This window comes from Emys orbicularis, chromosome 13, assembly GCF_028017835.1.
Source record: "Emys orbicularis isolate rEmyOrb1 chromosome 13, rEmyOrb1.hap1, whole genome shotgun sequence".
Classification (NCBI taxonomy): Eukaryota; Metazoa; Chordata; order Testudines; family Emydidae; genus Emys; species Emys orbicularis.
In genome coordinates this window covers 42,717,810-42,735,182 of record NC_088695.1, presented here as the reverse complement: position 1 = coordinate 42,735,182, position 17,373 = coordinate 42,717,810, and the positions used below count along the sequence as shown (strand labels likewise).

Here is a 17,373-nt window from a genome sequence, read left to right as displayed (position 1 = left end):
GGCATGTCTACACTTACTGGGGATCGATGCTGCTGCGATCAATGCAGCGGGGGTCGATTTAGCAGGTCTAGTGAAGACCCACTAAATCAACTGTGGATTGCTCTCCTGTTGACACCAGTATGACAGTGGAAGGAGAAGAGTAAGGTAAGTTGATGAGAGAGTGTCTCCCGTCAACGCAGCACAGTGAAGACACCCTAAGTTGAGAAGCTTTAATAGCCCACCTGCAAGATACTACTTTTTTAACATTTTGACAACAGCAAGAGATTTTACTGCTATTCTAAAAGGCAGCTATTTTTTTCCACGGTTAGGGGAACTAGTTCTCCACAAGCTGTTTTAAAATAACTTTTTCATTACTAGCTAAGGCAGTTGATGCTTTTTCTTTTTTTTTTTTTTTTTTTTTTTTTTTTTTTTGAAAAGGCATTGAATCTTTTTACTGGGTCTCTTCCTCAACTTTTATTTATTTTATTTTTTTTAAGTTTCTGCCCGAAGAGTAGAGCTGATTAAAACAAACTGATGAAAAGGCTAAGAAGCTGGATTTTAGATAATTGGGGAGAGGGCTATTTAGGAATATTTAATACCAGCATTTCCTACAAGGGGTTAAATGTCAAAAAGATATTTGTTGAAGTCTCACTAAGGCTCTAAAAGTAAAAGATCAGGTCCAACAAAGAACTGATTCCAAAGGTAGCTTTACTGTTTTGCAGATATAAACCTCATACACTTGTCTTCATAGAAAAATTATACCAAATACACTCAATAGTTTCAGGGTTGAACATCCACTTTAGAAGAGTAATTAGGCATGCAAAATGTGTATGCAATTGCATGACTGATTTGCATGCCTCAGTACCATAATTTGTACATGCAAATAGGTAACTGTACACATACTAATTGGCTATTTGTGCATGATTTGTATTCAATTAATGAAATAAGGCATAAATTTTTAAAAGGGTAATTAAACATTGGAACAATTTACCAAGGGTCATGGTGGATTCTCCATCACTGACCAGTTTAAAATCAAGAATGGATGTTTTAGAAAAAGCTTTAGGAATTATTTTGGGGAAGTTGTATGGCCTGTGTTATGCAGGAGGTCAACTTAAATGATCACAATTGTGCCATCTAGCCTTGGAATCTATAAATGGATCAATCTCTGAACATACGTGTAAGCTCCAATAAGGTGTGCTGTAGCCTATGTATGTTGAACATGTTTCTAAATGACAAGAAAAATCTGGTCCCTTATATTTGAGAAAAATGGTATAATTATACATTGTTTAAAAAAACCGTATTATGTACGTGGAGGAAACCAAAGTGCTGCAAAAATTTTATTTGTGAGAATTCTTAATGTGATAGTGCTTCAAAACAAATGTCTACATATTTATGGTGTGCAGCCTTTGAGCTACAAATGATCATGCAACACATTACAGAGTCAGGGTTTGAATGCTCTTCTTTAGCATCTCGTTGCATTGAGAACTTTAATACTATGAAATACACAGTTTTGAATATTAATCTAAGCAGTAAGCGACAGCTGTTCTCAGTTAAAGTGGTGGAAAGCCAGCGTGACTCCAGTTACTCCTGATATACATAAGAGGTGCTGACAAAAGAATTTCGCTCTAAAAATAATCATCATGGGTTATTTTCCAAAGATTAGGATTTAAATTGTGTATTACAAAAAGGATAGCCTATTTTGGAACCATATTTAAAGGGAAATCCACTAACCAGTTAATGTTCTCTACAGTGAGTGAATAGGTTTGATTCCTAGGCTGTGGGTGGTTGGTTTTTGTTTTGGTTTTTTGCACACTATATTGGTATCTGTATATAATCAGAACCTTTGAAGGAAACATTGTTTTATAAACCATATAAGACACCAGGTGTTCATCAGTCCTGGAGACAGAATTAAGCAAGAGCTGAGCTGTAGTCACTCTAAAAGGACCCTTACTATGGAAGGAAGGTCAGACTCAATTAAAGGAGAGACCAGTTTTGTTCTGCTAGCTGACTGCCAGTGCTGCTTATGCCCTAGTAAAGCAGTTAGGACTGTAGCCTCATCTACACTTGGTGTGAGCTACCCCTTGAACTTTACGATCCCTCTTCCTGTTGAATCTTTTTACATAGTTGCTGCCGCTCCTTAGCAGCCCATCTCCTGGCCGCAGACGCCCTCTCAGGAACTGCAGCAGAGGTGCAGGGAGCTGCCGTCTCTTGTGGTAGATCTGACCCATCACAATATATCTACTTCCTGCAAAATAACAAAGAATTTACGCTGGATTGGTTTATTTTCATTGTTGTTTGTTTCATTTCAGAAAAACGCCTGTTCCCGTTTGGATGATTGTAGCTTAGTCACGTTTTCTTTTAACATAAATTGGGCTAAAACCAAATGTGTTAAAGTAGCAAAATTCAAATTATTAATAAAGCAAGAGATGGGCAAAAACTGGAACTGGCTATGCCAACTCCCCCCACCATCACCTTGACTTTTGGAGGTTGGATAAAAGAAGCAGGTCTGCTTGCAGGTGAAAGCTTCAGCAGGGCAAATGTTTTACAAGATGTATTTTTAGGGGATTGAATGGCTTTAACCATTCTGCCTTACAGACAGTTGGGCTTGTTTTGCAGATATGGGGAAACCAGAAAGAAAACAGTTTGTGTCCCTCCTGCTCCTAAATGAATCCGTTCCTTCTGCCCAAACTGTCCCATGAACCCCTTTTAAATCTAGGCTAACTGAAATCACACACCACCGAAAGGAGAAATAGACTGGATTTAGCTGGGATTCATTACCAAGTTTAAAATCTGGACATGGTTTACTGCAGTTTAAAGCATCCACAACGAGAATGTGAACTCGGAAGAAGAAACCATCGGGGGTGATATACAGGCGACTCATCTTGTATAATCCGTCACTATTTACCAAGAGTGTAACCAGGCGGACTCCTTTCTCCAGTGTTTCCACATCATGAACAATCCCATTCACTGCTGTTTTAAGAAGGGAGAGAGGGAAAACGATCACTCGATACACTTGCTAGTGGAACATTGATACTCAGCTCATGATACATGTGGATGCTATAAACGAATCTCAATGGTGCAGTGAACAAAAGTCTTAAAGTTTATAAAGTACTTCAAAGTTGAGTCCTATGTGTTGTTGAATAACAGTGCAGGTTGGGAATGGTAGGGTTGAGTAGTCACTTGAAAGGGAGAAGAAAAAGAAACATTCATTAGAGTATTCTGCTGTCTTACTATATTACACTAGAGTGTTATCTAATTTGAAAGAGTCCTCTTGCTCAGTATCCTTGCAATGCAGCTTGCTAAGGTAGCATGAGTCCTAATCTTAGCCAACCACGTGGAGCTGTGCTACACCATTTCTGCCTCAATGACTCAGGCCTGGGCTGAGTTAACCAAGGGACTGGAAAATCCCCCACATGTATTATAGATAGACTGCGATAAAGTCACTGGAGAGGTAAGGCTAGAAAACTTCCTTGACAAAGGTCAAGGCCATACCTGCCTCATGGAGTGAAAACTTCTCTTTGATGCAGCCACTAGCCTTTTAATCCCTAGATGTAAATTCATGAGGAGTAAAGCTCCTTTTGTGATCACTCTAGGGGAACCGTGGCCATGGGGCTGTGCAGATTAATGTTCATTGAGGCTGGGTTAAGAGACATGCTTTTTTTTTTTTTTTTTTAATTTAAGAAATAAATGAAATTGTTTAATCATTAAAGGATGAAATACGCAGAGGGCCAGTACAAGGCCTCGATCAGAGACCTAGTGCTGGGCGTCATTCTAAAATTTTGACGAAGGAAATTAAGGAATGTTTACATTTGTAGAAAACTGCCTAATGTCTAGGCAAAACAGATGCCTCATAATATGCTTATTTTCTGGAAATAGAAACACCTGTTAACTGGTGCTAGGCATGTATTTTACTTATCTGCTTTTAAATATTGAGAAACACCATCTAATCCCCTGCTTCTTTGATAATGAGAGACAGCTCCATTCAGAAAACTTGTGTGCCGATTTCCAGTGCAATTAACCCAGAACTACACTAGCTTTTGCTATCATCTGTGTGTGTGACAAAATGGCCATTAGAACCTATTGCAGCATGACCACTGCAGGCAGAAGTCCTATGAAGCTAAAGCGGAGTCCGCAATGCCGAGAGCATGCTATTCAGGCCATCATCTGGCATGGTCTTCCATCCAAATGATATCCTAAAACTCATTAGAGCTAGGTAAATAATGCAATGGCAGTTAAACAATACAGCTACAAAGGTAGAGGGAGAGAGATGTATCCAGCTGTGGGTTAATAAGAAATGGAGAATCATATAGACGGCTTGTGAAATGGCTTTAGCACTGACAGTGATGTGTGGATGGAGTGGAGACACTAAGAAGGCCAGTGCCAGACAGAAAGGGGATGAGACAGTGAAACATGATTGATGCTATTTGTTGTGTATGTATAGGAACACCTGTGATGGGTGCCTTAAAAACAGTTGTTAGAATAGGCTGGAGCAAGCCCAAGAAGGCTTTTAAAAACAAGAAAGGAAATGTATGTGCTAGTAGCATGGGCCAACGAGAGTGACTGCCATGCCTGCCTGTAAGTGAGAATATATGCAATGGAACAAAACGGTCTTACCAAATTCACTCACACAGAAAGCCTCTGCTTCATCCCTCTCCCTCCTGCACTCCGTCAGGCACACCTTCTCCTTGTTGTCAGCATCTAGAACTGCAACAGGCATGTATGTTGTGGATATGCAGCATTAACACAACATGCCCCCTGGAGTTCAGGACTGAAAGTAAGTAACCCTGTTCTCCTGAGAGGTCACAAAGTCCCTTCCAATAGAGGTTCCCCCTTACCTTTCTTTAGCACGTTGAAGTGATACAGCAGGCTAGATGACTGGCGGTTGGTGACCCAGGAGGGCTTGCTGACATTTCTTATAGGGTCGTGCTGTTTGTAGGGATTCATCTTGCCAGGTCGGTTGAGGTGATCCACCATATTGGGATCTTCTGTCTCAACTGCCCCTGTGTCTTGGAAAGGATGCATCTCAGCTAAAGTCAAGGATCTGCCTTTATAATGGGAAAATGCTCTATGGTGGAAGCGTGCTGAGATGCTGTTCGCTGCCTCGGACTGAAACCTATCTGCATGCATTCTGTTTGCATGATTGAAGTCAAAGGAAGCAGAAGGAGGTCCCTCCATGTGGCTCTCGGAAGCCAGGACCCTGCCATCCTGGTGAGGCTCTTTCCTCAGCCCCGTATTGTTTTCCACTGAGGTCTTGGCCTTTTTCTTTTTGTCTGGTGAGACTGAGAGGATGTCAGCAGCTTTTGGCCACTGGGGGTTAGCCGGAGACAGCAACCAATGCTCTGTTTGATTCTCTTCACCAACACTGCTGCCTCTAAATGGGAACTTAGCTTGGCTTGGTGTGGAGTCTGCTGCACTGTACCCATTCTTGCTGAGTGCCAGAATGGGTTTTCCGATATAGGGCAGGTATCCTATGTACAAAGAAACAGAAGAGGTAGAATTGTTTTAACTTTTTGGGGGGAGGGGGGATGACTTGTAAGCTCTTTGGGGCAGAGACCTTTTTTTATATGTATGTACAGTGCCTGGCACAAGGGGAGGGGCAATTGAAGCCTCTAGCCATTACCACAATATAAACAATAAATGGTCCTCTAACAGGAATAAAGCACAATGCCCATATCTGATTTCACTGTCCTCACATAAAGAAGGACAGCACCTGCCTTTCTGGGCATCATTGCTTGTGGAACAAAATCTGAATTAGCTTCTCCTTTCCAAAATGCCGCAGGGTTGAAAATAGCTGGGATTTGTACAACAAAACAGCCTTTCAAAAAATGCGGGGGCCAGAAACACAGGAAAGATTGGAGGGGAACTTTCTAGCTCCTATTTCAGACAGAATCCCAGTAACTCCAGCACGGAACTTGGCCCAGCTGTGTGCGAGCTGAACCCTGGTGATCTGCATTTTTACTATTATTGTTACAAATTAAAAACACGATTTATAAACAAACCCTTCTCTCGAAAGAGCCCTGAAAGTCCAGGGAGCATCCGGGGGAGCCAGATTCACAGTGCATCTCGGGCTGATTGTTTAAAAGGCTATGACAACAGCACTATTTGGTTTTCCCATCCATGGGACGCCTTATTGACAATGTAATCTGGACTTTTCAATGCTCATGGGCTTTGAGGATTGCTGAATAGATCTTTATCCAGCGTTTTGGACTTCTGACTTGTGCGCCATAGAGCTGTCAAGGAGCCCAAAAAGCTCATGTTTGGTAGAAGAGCCATTGCTTTTAAGTAATGAGCCCTTGCAGTTTGTTCCTGAGGGCAGAAAGATGGGATTGAAAGAGACCTGCCCTTTATTTCAAAATGAAAGTTAAGAAATTATGATGTTAAAATATAATTGTGTTTTTGGGTCAGGCAGGTTAACAGCACAGTGCAGGCCAACTGGGGAAATTTCCAGGTCTCATTTCACACCATCCCTTTCCTCTTTTGAATCTCACAAAGCAAATTGACTTTCCTTTTAGACAGAGTTTTCTTTCCCCTGCAGTTTTTTCCCCTTCAAATTTGTGGTTCCCTCTTCCTTTTCAGCCTATTCTTGCCATGCAATTAGTTTGCCAATGTAGAGTATTTAAAAACAGTTTACCCACACACACAATGTGGGTGCTCGCTGTTTGCGGTTAACAGTGTGTAGGAGGCCGATCCTGACTCGTCCTGTGAAGTATTTGACATAAACAGATGAATAAAGTCCTGGTTTATCTCCAAATCCTGACTCTCAGCTGTTGACCTCACCATTACTTCTCCATTGCTCTCACCAGCTGTTGTCATGGGAAAGATTTCCTGATATTTGGGCTGAATGCATACAAAGTCAGAAATTTCCATGAAGACAAGTGGAGGGGGGGGGGGTACAAGCTGAAGATAGGGACATGCCAGAGTGCACTGGAGCTGTTCTGCCTAGAGCCATGGAGCCTTTCAAAGAACAAGTCCTTTCAAACACATCTCCTACCTGCGATGTTTACCCCCAAGACACACTTTCACTAAGCACTGAATTTCTAAGAAGAAATTAAGCATTTTGTCATGACCCAGATTTCCAATCCCCCTCAATTCCTGTTAGATCTCTGGAGACTGGGAAAATAGAACTTCAACATAGCACCTGATCTTTTCTGTCCTCGGGGAGAGATGCACCTTTGACCTCCACACCCCTTGCGGGATGCAGTAACAAATCTGTTTAGTCTGACATGCAGAAGGCACAGGTGGGAGCTCAAAACAGCTGAATTAAACCACAAATTTGGAGCCTACAGGGAGTAGGAAGGGGCAACAAAAGTCACATAAGAAACCACACACGAACCACTAAGTAACTCACAAAGTGCTCAACACTGGCTAACTCAGGGTTCGTGGCATTAGCTGATTCTCTGTTTCTTGCAGGTGCTCTCCAGCCTCCCCAGACACACCTTCCTCTGACACATCAAGTGTCTCTGCTTGCTTTCTTGACCAATGAACATGCTAAAATGTTCCTTTCCTCGGCTCTCGTGCTTGCTGCTGCAGCGTGCTGAAACGGATGCAGCTGGAGAGGGCTGTCAGGGCAAGAATTAGAAATAATGTGTCCAGTCTTTGTGGGAAAGAGCGACGCTCAGCCTCTCCCCTCCTTGCTGGAAACAGCAAATCTGCCCTTTTCTCCCTTGGAATGTTAAGAAACTTACCTGCCACCAAGTTGGACGATGGTCCCATGACAAAACAGAGGAGCCAGAATGCTTTGGTTGTCATTTTGAAGGAAACCTTTTCCAGACTCTAAATGAACTGGAGTCTTTTATGCCCTTCCCCCTGGTTCATGCTAATGAGAGGCAGCCTTAGGGGAAACATGAATCGCTCCCTGGACAAACCATTGGAGCAAGACCAAGCTGCCGCAATCCTGCTAGCCTCCCACTGCCACTTCCTAAGAGAAATGTGCATGGAGCCCCCCCACGCTGGATACAATTGCCTGAAATGTCAGTTCTGTCTTTGCCTGATTAAACGAATCTTCCCTAAACTCCTACTCTCTACACAAACTAGTCAGGGTTGGGGTCTTGTTTTCCTTCCCTACCTCTGAGGGGAATCTGTACAAAACATATCAACGCATAATTGGATACAAGGAACTGCATTAAAATGCAGCATACAGAATCAGGGAAAACATCACCACTACATGTCAGCAGCTACTTTGGGGACAGGGAGGGATGAGCTGAGCATTTATGCATAGTTGGTTATAATGGGTGCATGTTTTTTTAAGGTCAATTATATTGTACATCTGGCTATTTCAGCCCTTACTTCATGGGGATTTTGCAAATTTGTTATAGTCATTGTCCATTCTCAACAGAAAGGTCTGCTGTTCCCTGTAGTAGTTTCAATTTATTTTAAAACCCGGTTTCAGTAACTTGAATAAGTATCTAGAACTCTGACACCCCCTCCTCTCACCTTACACACACAGAGTCAAATTCATCTTGAGCGTAACTTTATTGATGTGGGATTCATTTAGCCCAATATGCTTGTTCCTATATAACCAGTTTAAACAGTTGAGGACTTTTCTTCTTATTACCAAGCCAGATGTTCACTAAAGCTGCTTACCCCACTGCCTGATAAGGGATGTTATGAGGATTAATCAGTTAGTTTATGCCTGTTTAGTGCTTTGAACACAAAAAGCACTAGACAAGTGTTGTTAAAGGTCATTAGAAATATCCTGTAGCCTGCTTACTGAAGCCCATCTTTACAGACAGAGGAAAGCTATGCAATGAAAGGCCCCAAAAGATTGCTGAATGTTGTAGTATCTATCACTTAGTTTAAGCTTAAATGGTTTATTAAGAATGATCAATGCATTAGAATAAATATATATAAACGCTCTATGGATTTCTAATGCGCCTGTCGGCATGTTCTGTATCAAGTTACCAGTCAAGACAGAAAATGGTTGGGAGAATACTGCAGCTTTAGGATTGGATATTTGCCCTCACTGAAGTAAATGGTAAACTTCCATTCTGTTTAATTATTTTAAATAAAACAGACCAGAGGTATATGAAAACTTATTTTGGTTGCTACCAGTTAGAGTGGAAATTTTATTTTGTTGATGTCTCGTAGATAATTGGTATTTCTTTATAGCTGGACTGTCTTATATATTCCAACAAATTCCCCAGCAGCACAAAGTCTTATTTCATATAGCTGTGTACAGTTTATTCTCTATATATCTAAAATGGTTTGCAATATGTAAGGAAATTGTAATACATATATGACCCTATTCTTTAATTTCCCATTACATCATGTGTTAATTCTTTTTCTTCGGTTACAATATGCCTTTTAAATGTTTTAAATCTGAAAGTATGTTAATGTGGGGAAAAAACATTGTAGAAATCTAAACCCAGACACAATGCTGAACTGAATTCACAACTGGGGATTCACGTTAAACATCTTAGCCATTTATATTTTATTAATTTGGCTGTTTAGGAGTTGTCCCAGCACAGTGCATTCCTCTCCATTTCTCCTGGGGTTAGGTGGGACAGTGAGGGGCTACACACCAGAAAAAGCAATGGGGTGGATTAGATGAAATACACAGTTGTTCTGTAACATTTATCTAATATGCTTCTATGGGACTGTGCGATGGCAGGCACGGAGCAAATACAACCTGCAAATAATTAAGTGAATTTGTTATGCTTCTTTGAATGTTAAACTCTTTATATTGTTTAAATTCCTCAAATAGTAAATAAGTCAGCTGGTTAGTGTCTGAACACCAGACTAGGTAAGCACTGGCGCCCCCTGGAGGATAAGGAATAAGAAAACGATGCCTATGCTCGCTCTCTCCTGATTCAGCATTTTCTTCCTTATGTAAAGGATGTATGGGGCAAGATGTGAGTATGAATATGTGAGGAGCTACATGTGAACGTGTCTTTCTGGGTGTAATTGATATCTACTTAAGGAGTATGTATGTGGGATGTATCAGAAGCATGTGGACTTTTTGATGATATAAAGAAACCACTAAATAGATACAACCTTCTGATAAAACTCTGTCAGTATAATACAATCCATTTTACTATATTGTTGTGTCTATGTCCGGGTGTTTCTCCTAAAAATTCAGCTATTTTAAAATTTCAGCTTCACTGGTAGCACTGTGGACAATATGGTGGTTAACATGTCTACACTAGCCTTTGCACTGATGCTACTACTGGTGAAGCTGCTTTTTGGTTCGCAAACTGTAGTGAAACATTCCTGCATCCGACGCAGTGGGTATTCACCCACGAAAGCTCATGCGCCAATACGTCTGTTCGTCTTCTATAAGGTGCCACAGGACTCTTTGCTACTCCTAGTATAGGATTCCTTCTCCCTATGAGAAAAGTTTAGAACTACAATTTTAGCAACCAATTACATCTATTGAAAAACCCCAGAGACCTGCACTGGTGACAATACTGGCTTGCAGTGAAAAACAGGATGAATTCCCCATTCCTAATCACCATCGAGAAAAGAACACTGAAGTTCTGATGCCATCATCACCCTGATGTGTGATGAACAATGGCTCACTACAAAACACTAGGGCTCAGATTTTAAAAAGTAGTTAGGTGTCCATCTGCTTACCACTGCAAGACCTAAGCGATTAGATGGCCATTTTCAAAAGTGACAGAGGCACGTAGGAATCTAAATCCCATTGATTTTAAATGAGTCTTAGGCGCCCATGCCTTACAAAGGAAGTTAGCCGTCTAAATCCCTTCGGCATTGCAACGCTGACACAACACAATGTCTCAATACCTTTAAAAAACTGGGCCTAAAAGGTCAAAAATTAAGTCCAAATGAAGGCCTGGTCTACCTCTGTATCTCACCATAATCCAATTGCATGCCAAAAACAAAGCACAACAAAGCCTCAAGATGCTAAACCAGCAGCACCTAGCCCCCACAGCTAGGAAGGCCCCATCAAAACCAATAAGGAGCTAGACTGATACAAATTCCGGTACAGAACGAGGCCCCTGATCCGAAGCTCCCTGCAGTCAGTGGCCCGACTGCAATGGGCTTTGGCTCAGGCTTTTAGCCCAGTCCCTCTCCCACCGTTCAAAGTGCAAAACAAAGGGGGCCTCCTGCTACTTACAGCATGAGGCGTCATCAACTTACATCGCCTCAGGTGGGAGAAGGGCGGGAGCCGGCACCCGGCCCTGGCCAGGAAAGGCCACCAAGAAACACACCTGGGCCCAGCCCCAGACTCGCGCCCTGTCCTGGGCAGGCTGCGCCCCTCTGACAGACGCAGGCCGGGGCTGGCTCCTGTTTCCCGCGCGCCCTCACGTGCCCAGCGGCGGCCCCTGGCGACAGAGCGCTCCTGGTCTGACCGTGTTTACATGGGAACCGGCGCCGCGCTCCAAACCCGCCTCTGCGCTCCCGGCCCGGCCCATCGCCTGCCCCTTTCTGCGGGCGGCCCAGACCCATTCGGGCCGCGGCAGGAAAAGCCCACACCCGCCCCGGAGGCCGCTCTGCAGCCCGGAGATCTGGCTGCCTCTCGCAGCGCGCCGGGGCCCGAGCACGGGCCAGCCCGGGGCTCGTTGGACGCAGCTCCCGCAGCCCCGCCACACGGGGATTTCTTTCCGCCCGGCGGAGTTTAAGGGGCCGAGCTGCACTGGGCACGTCTGCCTCAGGCTGCCCCCGCGCTGGTGCAGGAATCCCCGGCCTTGTGCACGCAGCCATCGCAGCCCTGCTACATGCACCAGCCGCCAATAATCCCCTAGCTCCTGCGCGTCGCCTCCCCCGTGCACGGGAGGCGGGACTGCAGGATTAAAAGTGTATCAGGGCGGCGGCATGTGCAGCCCCTGCGGGCGATAATAACGTGGAAGCGGCCCAGGAGCCCGGCGGGGCGCCCAGACGCGAATTTACTAGGCTACTTCGGCTCGCTACAAAACGTGTGATCGGCACGACCCAGATGGGACTCGAACCCACAATCCCCAGCTCCGGAGGCTGATGCCTTATCCATTAGGCCACTGGGTCACCCAGTGAAAACGGAGACGGGCGCGCTCTAAAGGCCCCGCCCGGCTCCAACTGGCTCCGCCCCGACCCAGCCCTTGGTCTTCGATGATTCCAGCCTCCCTCTAAGAGCCCCGCCCAGCTCAGGATGGCCCGCCCCCCACTCGGTCCCAAACCCGCCGAGCTCTGACTCCGCCCCTCCCCAGCCCTCTCAATCAACAAGGCGCGCTAAGGACTTGTGCCTGGGCTCTGCCCTGCCGTTCGCGACACGCCCTTAGCCTGTCAGCGTCCCGCCGTTAGCCCCTCCCCGAACACGCGAGGACCTCACTCGCGCGCAACGGCCGTTAGCTCCTCCCTCACCGCGCGCCCCGGTAGGCGGTGTCACCCCCATGCCGCCCCCTGTGCTCTGGCCACGCCCCCTCGCGCGCGCCCAGGACATAGTGTAAGGCTTTCCTTTCCCGCGTCCCCTACAGCTGCTGCCTTTCCAGAGCCCCCTCCATCGTTAGCACTGCCCTCTGCGCCCATACCCCTGTAGTAGCTCTCCCCTGATGTTAGCTCTGCCCACTCTCATGCAGGTCTGACGTTAGTTTGTCCCCCACACACGCCTTCCATGTCACCCATTCCCCCACACGTAGCGCACCCGTTAGCCCCTCCTGGGCACCCCACTGACAGCATGTCCTGCCCCCCTGGCAATAGCTTCCCATAGCTGGCTGCTCACCCCAAGTTCTCTGATTGTCATCTCCTTCTTTCCACCCTATCAGGCCACCGACCCTTATCCCGTCCATCAAAACACTGGCACCTGCCAGGTTTGGTTCCTTCAGCTACTGCAACCTCTACAGCTGATGACCGGTGTCTTGGGTCCCACAGCAAGCCTCCCCTGCCCCACCACCATAACTACCTCAGCTCTGCCTAGCTGGCTCATACTGCCCAGGCTCCATACTTCATTGCTTGTGTCTACCAAGGCTAGCTGGGTGTATAGCTCTGCCAACCAAAGCAACCTGTGTGACCCTCTAGTAAGCTGCTGCCTGTGCTATGTGTATGCAGGAGGAGAGAGAGTTTCCACTGCAGTATCAAATGGGCACTCTGGGCCTGATTTTAATGGAAATCAGACTTCCAGTTTTCACCAGAATCAGTTGGGTTCTGCCCATTGATACCTAACGTTCCCTGGGTTTGGTAGGCTAGCTCCCAGTACCAAAAGAAAGGAGAAGGGTCAATGGGAAATCAGGACCCTGAGACTGACAATCCCCAGGAATAATGGGGAGAGGACAGTTCTCCAGGTCAGCCTGATTGACAGGGTGAACAAGCTAATGAGGGAGTCAGGTAGCCATGGGGGTTCCGTCCTCCATGTGATCTGGAATTGCCTGGAACAGGGCCTGAACTGAGCTGGGGAGCAGGGCCATACCAGCCAGAGAGAACAGAAGCAGCCCAGGGAGCTGCACTGGAGGCAGAGCAGTATCAGTGCTGAGGCAAAGTGGAGCTGGAGCAATCTGGAGCCAGGTGTGGTGAGCAGCTGGGTAGAGCAAGGGAGGACCCAGGGCAGTGGCCCCAGCACAGGAAAATGCCCCCAGCCAAGAGGCCTTGCAGGCCAGACTTGGAGGGGGATCATAAACCTGGGGGTGGGGCTGACGCTGGGAAGAAGGGTCCTGCCACCTAGAGCCTGAAGGTGTGTGGCCACTGGCCACTGCCAGAGCAAGTGTCTGACCTGCAGCATCCCTGCAGCATAGACCAGGCCTGAGGAGGAAGCCTGGGACGTGTGCAAAACAGACTGTGAACTTCCCTTTACATTTCAGAGACTGCTGTCTGTGATGTCCCCGTGCCACCGAGCAGGGTTATGTATTTTCTTTTAACCTTTCCCATTTTTTCCTTTTTTTTTAAATTTGATTGCTGTTTAATAAATTGTATTTGCTTTGAACTGTATGTAATGATCAGTGGGTCAGGGAAGTGTCCAGTGTGGAGAGAGCACCCCAGAATGGGGACACCCTAGCCCCTGTCCTAAGTGACCACGACAAGGTTGGGGGTTGAGCCCCCCAAGAATCCTGGGCCCAGCCTTGTTGGGGTTACAAGGACTCTGCCACACAGGAGAGTGGAAGAGAAGCCCTCAAGGTCAGGCAGGCCCAGGGCCGGCTCCAGCGTTTTTGCCACCCCAAGCGGTGGGGAAAAAAAGAAGAAAAAAAACGCAATCGGGAGCTCTACCACTGCCGCTTCATCCTTTGGCGGCAGGTCCTTCCCTCCGAGAGGGACGGAGGGACCCGCTGCTGAAGAGCTGGACGTGCCGCCCCTTTCCGTTGGCCGCCCCAAGCACCGGCTTGCTGCGCTGGTGCCTGGAGCTGGCCCTGGGCAGGCCTCTGGGTAAAGGAAGTGGGAGCGAGGACTCAGAGATCCTTTTGCCAGCCCATGTCACCAGGGTAATTTATAAGGCAGAAAAGTTCCCCACAATAGCGGGACCATTCTCCTGCTTACATTTGCTACATGAGAGTGAGCTGCTGGCAGTGTGTTCTCCCTTCAACTTTGGAATTTGCTCTATGCTTGGTTCTAAATAGCCCAAATCTATTTGATCTTTTGTGCATGCTGCAAAGCCCCTATTTTTGAGCTGGTTTTTGAGAGGGTCTGGTGATGGATCTCTTAGGAAACTAAGGTCTAGGATGTTTTGGATTTGGAATCTGAGGACTGGAGTAGTATGTGAGGGTAGGTTGCTGCACTTTTGATTTGATTTTTAGTATATAAGGAGTGCATCTTCAATCGATTTGCTTTAAATCCCAGTTTTTTGCCAAGAGCAGGAAGGAAGGCACAAAGGGTATGTCTACGAGTATGTCTAGACTGGAATAAAAGATCCACAGCAGCGCCGTGGTTGGCCCAGGTCAGCTGACTCAGGCTCGGGTTGTGGGGCTAAACATTGCTGTGCAGACATTCCGGTTCGGGGTGGAGCCTGGGCTCTGAGACCCTCCGCCCTCACAGTGTCCCAGAGCCTGGGCTCCAGCCTGAACTTGAACATCTGCACAGCAATTTTACAGCCCCACAGCCCAAGCCCCAAGAGCCCAAGTCAGCTGACACAAGCCAGCCGCATGTATTTAATTGATGCGTAGATGTACCCTACATTACGATGTAAGTCCAGGGTTAATAGAACTCAAGTTAGCAGACCCTGGTTTGTTTAACCTAGGTCTTGAGTGTCTATACTCATCTGTAACTCCAGGTGAGGAATTGTTGAACCTTGGGTCCCAACCTGGGGCTCCATTACATTACACTGCATTACATAGGACCAAGTCCAATCACCCATATCCCAGACTTCCTAGCGCCTTCCCAAAATGTGGCTGCTGTCACCCTTTCTTCATTGTGAAGTGTGGGAAAATCTGACTGTCCACCAAACTTGACTGTCCAGAGGACAAAGGAAGTCAGCCCATGGGATTGTGGGATACTTCTGGAGGATTCCCAGAGCAGGAGTCCAATGGGATTGTGTCTACTCTGCCAAGCAATAGGGCTTGAACCCTAGGTCCTGGCTAGGGTGGCCAGGTGCCCAGTTTTCGACCGGAATGTCCAGTCAAAAAGGGGACCTGACAGTGTCCAGTCGCAGTGGGTGAGGAAGGCAGGGAGGTGCCAGGTCATCACTTGCCCAGCCCCTACTCAGCTGGGGCCAGGGCCGGCTCTAGGCACCAGCAAAACAAGCTGGTGCTTGGGGCAGCACATTTTTAGGGGCGGCATGGCTGGCGCCAGAATGCCGCCCCTAAAAATGTGCCCCGGCCGCCCTAGCTCACCTCCGCTGCTGCTGCCGCTCGCGCGCCGCTACTCGCCCTCCCTCCCAGGCTCTCAAGCCTGGGAGGGAGGGGGAGCAGTGGCGCGCGAATCAGCTGTTTCGCGCGCCGCGGCCGTTCGGGGTCTCCCCCTCCCTCCCAGGCTCTCAAACCTGGGAGGGAGGGGGAGACTCCGAGTGGCCGCGGCGCGGGCGCCGCTTCTCCCCCTCCCTCCCTTCCTCCCTCCTAGGCTTGAGAGCCTGGGGGGAGGAGGCAGGGAAGGGGCGGAGTTGAGGCGGGGCCGGGGGTGGGGTAATTAAAAAACGGGGGGGGGGGGGCAGCCAAAATTGTTTTTGCTTTGGGCGGCAAAAATCCTAGAGCTGGCCCTGGCTGGGGCCACCTCCGACCTACATCAGGCAGCTGCAGCTCCCAGCCCTGGCTCCACAGGCAAGTCCCTTCTGACCTGGGGTGGGGAAGAGCAGCGAGTGGTAGTGAGAGTGGGGAAGAAGACCGAACAGGGAGTGGGACCTCAGGGAAGAGGCAGGGCAAGGAAGAAGAGGCAGAGTGGGGGAGGTTCCGGAACTCCTGCTAAATATTACAAAGTTGGCAACCCTAGTCCCAGTTTGACTGACGCTCAGATGCTCCACCCCTATGTGGTCCTGGGTCTGAGTCTGACCTCTGGATCAGCATGATTTGTGTGTAGACAGAAAGGGGGTAGGCTTGAGGCTGAGTTTGAACACTGGGCTTACAGTGCCATGTAGACCAGGGATTCTCAAACTGGGGGTCGGGACCCGTGAAGGGGTTGTGAGATTATTACATGGAGGGTCGTAAACTGTCAGCCTCCACCCCAAACCCTGCTTTGCATTCAGCATTTATAATGGTGTTAAATATATTTTAAAAGTGTTTATAATTTATAAGGGGGGGTCACACTCAGAGGCTTGCTAAGTGAAAGGGGTCACCAGTACGTTTGAGAACCACTGGTGTAGACGTACCCAAAGCATGCAGCAGTCCTAGGTGGCCAGGGGTTTGGTCATGCTATAGGGGATGTGACTATTGAGAACCCCACAGTGAAAGTCCATTCACTCTAACCCGGGGGGCGGGAGGTAAGACCAATGACTTCCTCCTTCAGGCTTCACTCAACCTCCCTGCTCAGGTCTACTGAAAGCCGCCGCTTTCGGCATATTTTTGGACCCTTGAAGTCCCCATAACAAAAACAGGCCCCTACGGGGACAACAAATCCCAGCATTCCATGCTCTACTTCCTTCAAGATGACAAGGAACAAGGCCGAGCATTGGGTGCTGGGAACTGTAGTCTCCTTCGGGCTGCTTGACGCTAGGTGGCGCATTGTGTGCTGGGATGGGTAGTCTTGGATCCTCGAGTGGTGCGTTGTAGGCTCTGTGACGTGTAATCACTCTCCCCGGGATCCCGGCGGGGTTCTCGTGAGATCACTGGTTCCCCCCCCCACACCCCTCCACCTCGCGAGAACAGCTTGTTTTTCAAACTGACCAATGACAATGTTGCTGTGGCTCGAATTGACCAATAGGAGAGCGAAGACGCGGGAAATTTAAATCCCGCCAGGGGCGGGGTTAGGGAAGTAGGGGCGGGGACAGCGGCAACGTGTTCGCTGGTGGCCTGGGCGAGTCAGTCAGTCAGTGCGGCAGCAGCTGCAGAGACGGGAAGCGGTTTCAGTTGCAGGTGGGGGTCTCGCGCGCTGCGTCCGGGAGGCCGTGGG

General features: G+C 47.6%; 1 protein-coding gene and 1 non-coding gene across 2 annotated transcripts; both read right to left on the bottom strand.

Annotated features, from left to right (window-relative positions):
• Window positions 1-679: 679 nt before the first annotated feature.
• On the bottom strand, window positions 680-7,728 carry C13H17orf58 (chromosome 13 C17orf58 homolog). The gene is made up of 5 exons (XM_065415865.1): window positions 7,665-7,728; window positions 4,815-5,447; window positions 4,594-4,683; window positions 2,758-2,949; window positions 680-2,224 (listed from the first exon to the last, which is right to left on the bottom strand). Exons 1-5 carry the CDS (start codon window positions 7,726-7,728, stop codon window positions 2,034-2,036), a joined length of 1,170 nt encoding a protein of 389 aa, XP_065271937.1. The 3' UTR covers window positions 680-2,033.
• A 4,139-nt stretch (window positions 7,729-11,867) lies between these two features.
• Window positions 11,868-11,940, bottom strand: TRNAR-CCG (transfer RNA arginine (anticodon CCG)). The gene has a single exon. It is a non-coding gene; the product is annotated as a tRNA-Arg (tRNA).
• Window positions 11,941-17,373: the final 5,433 nt, after the last annotated feature.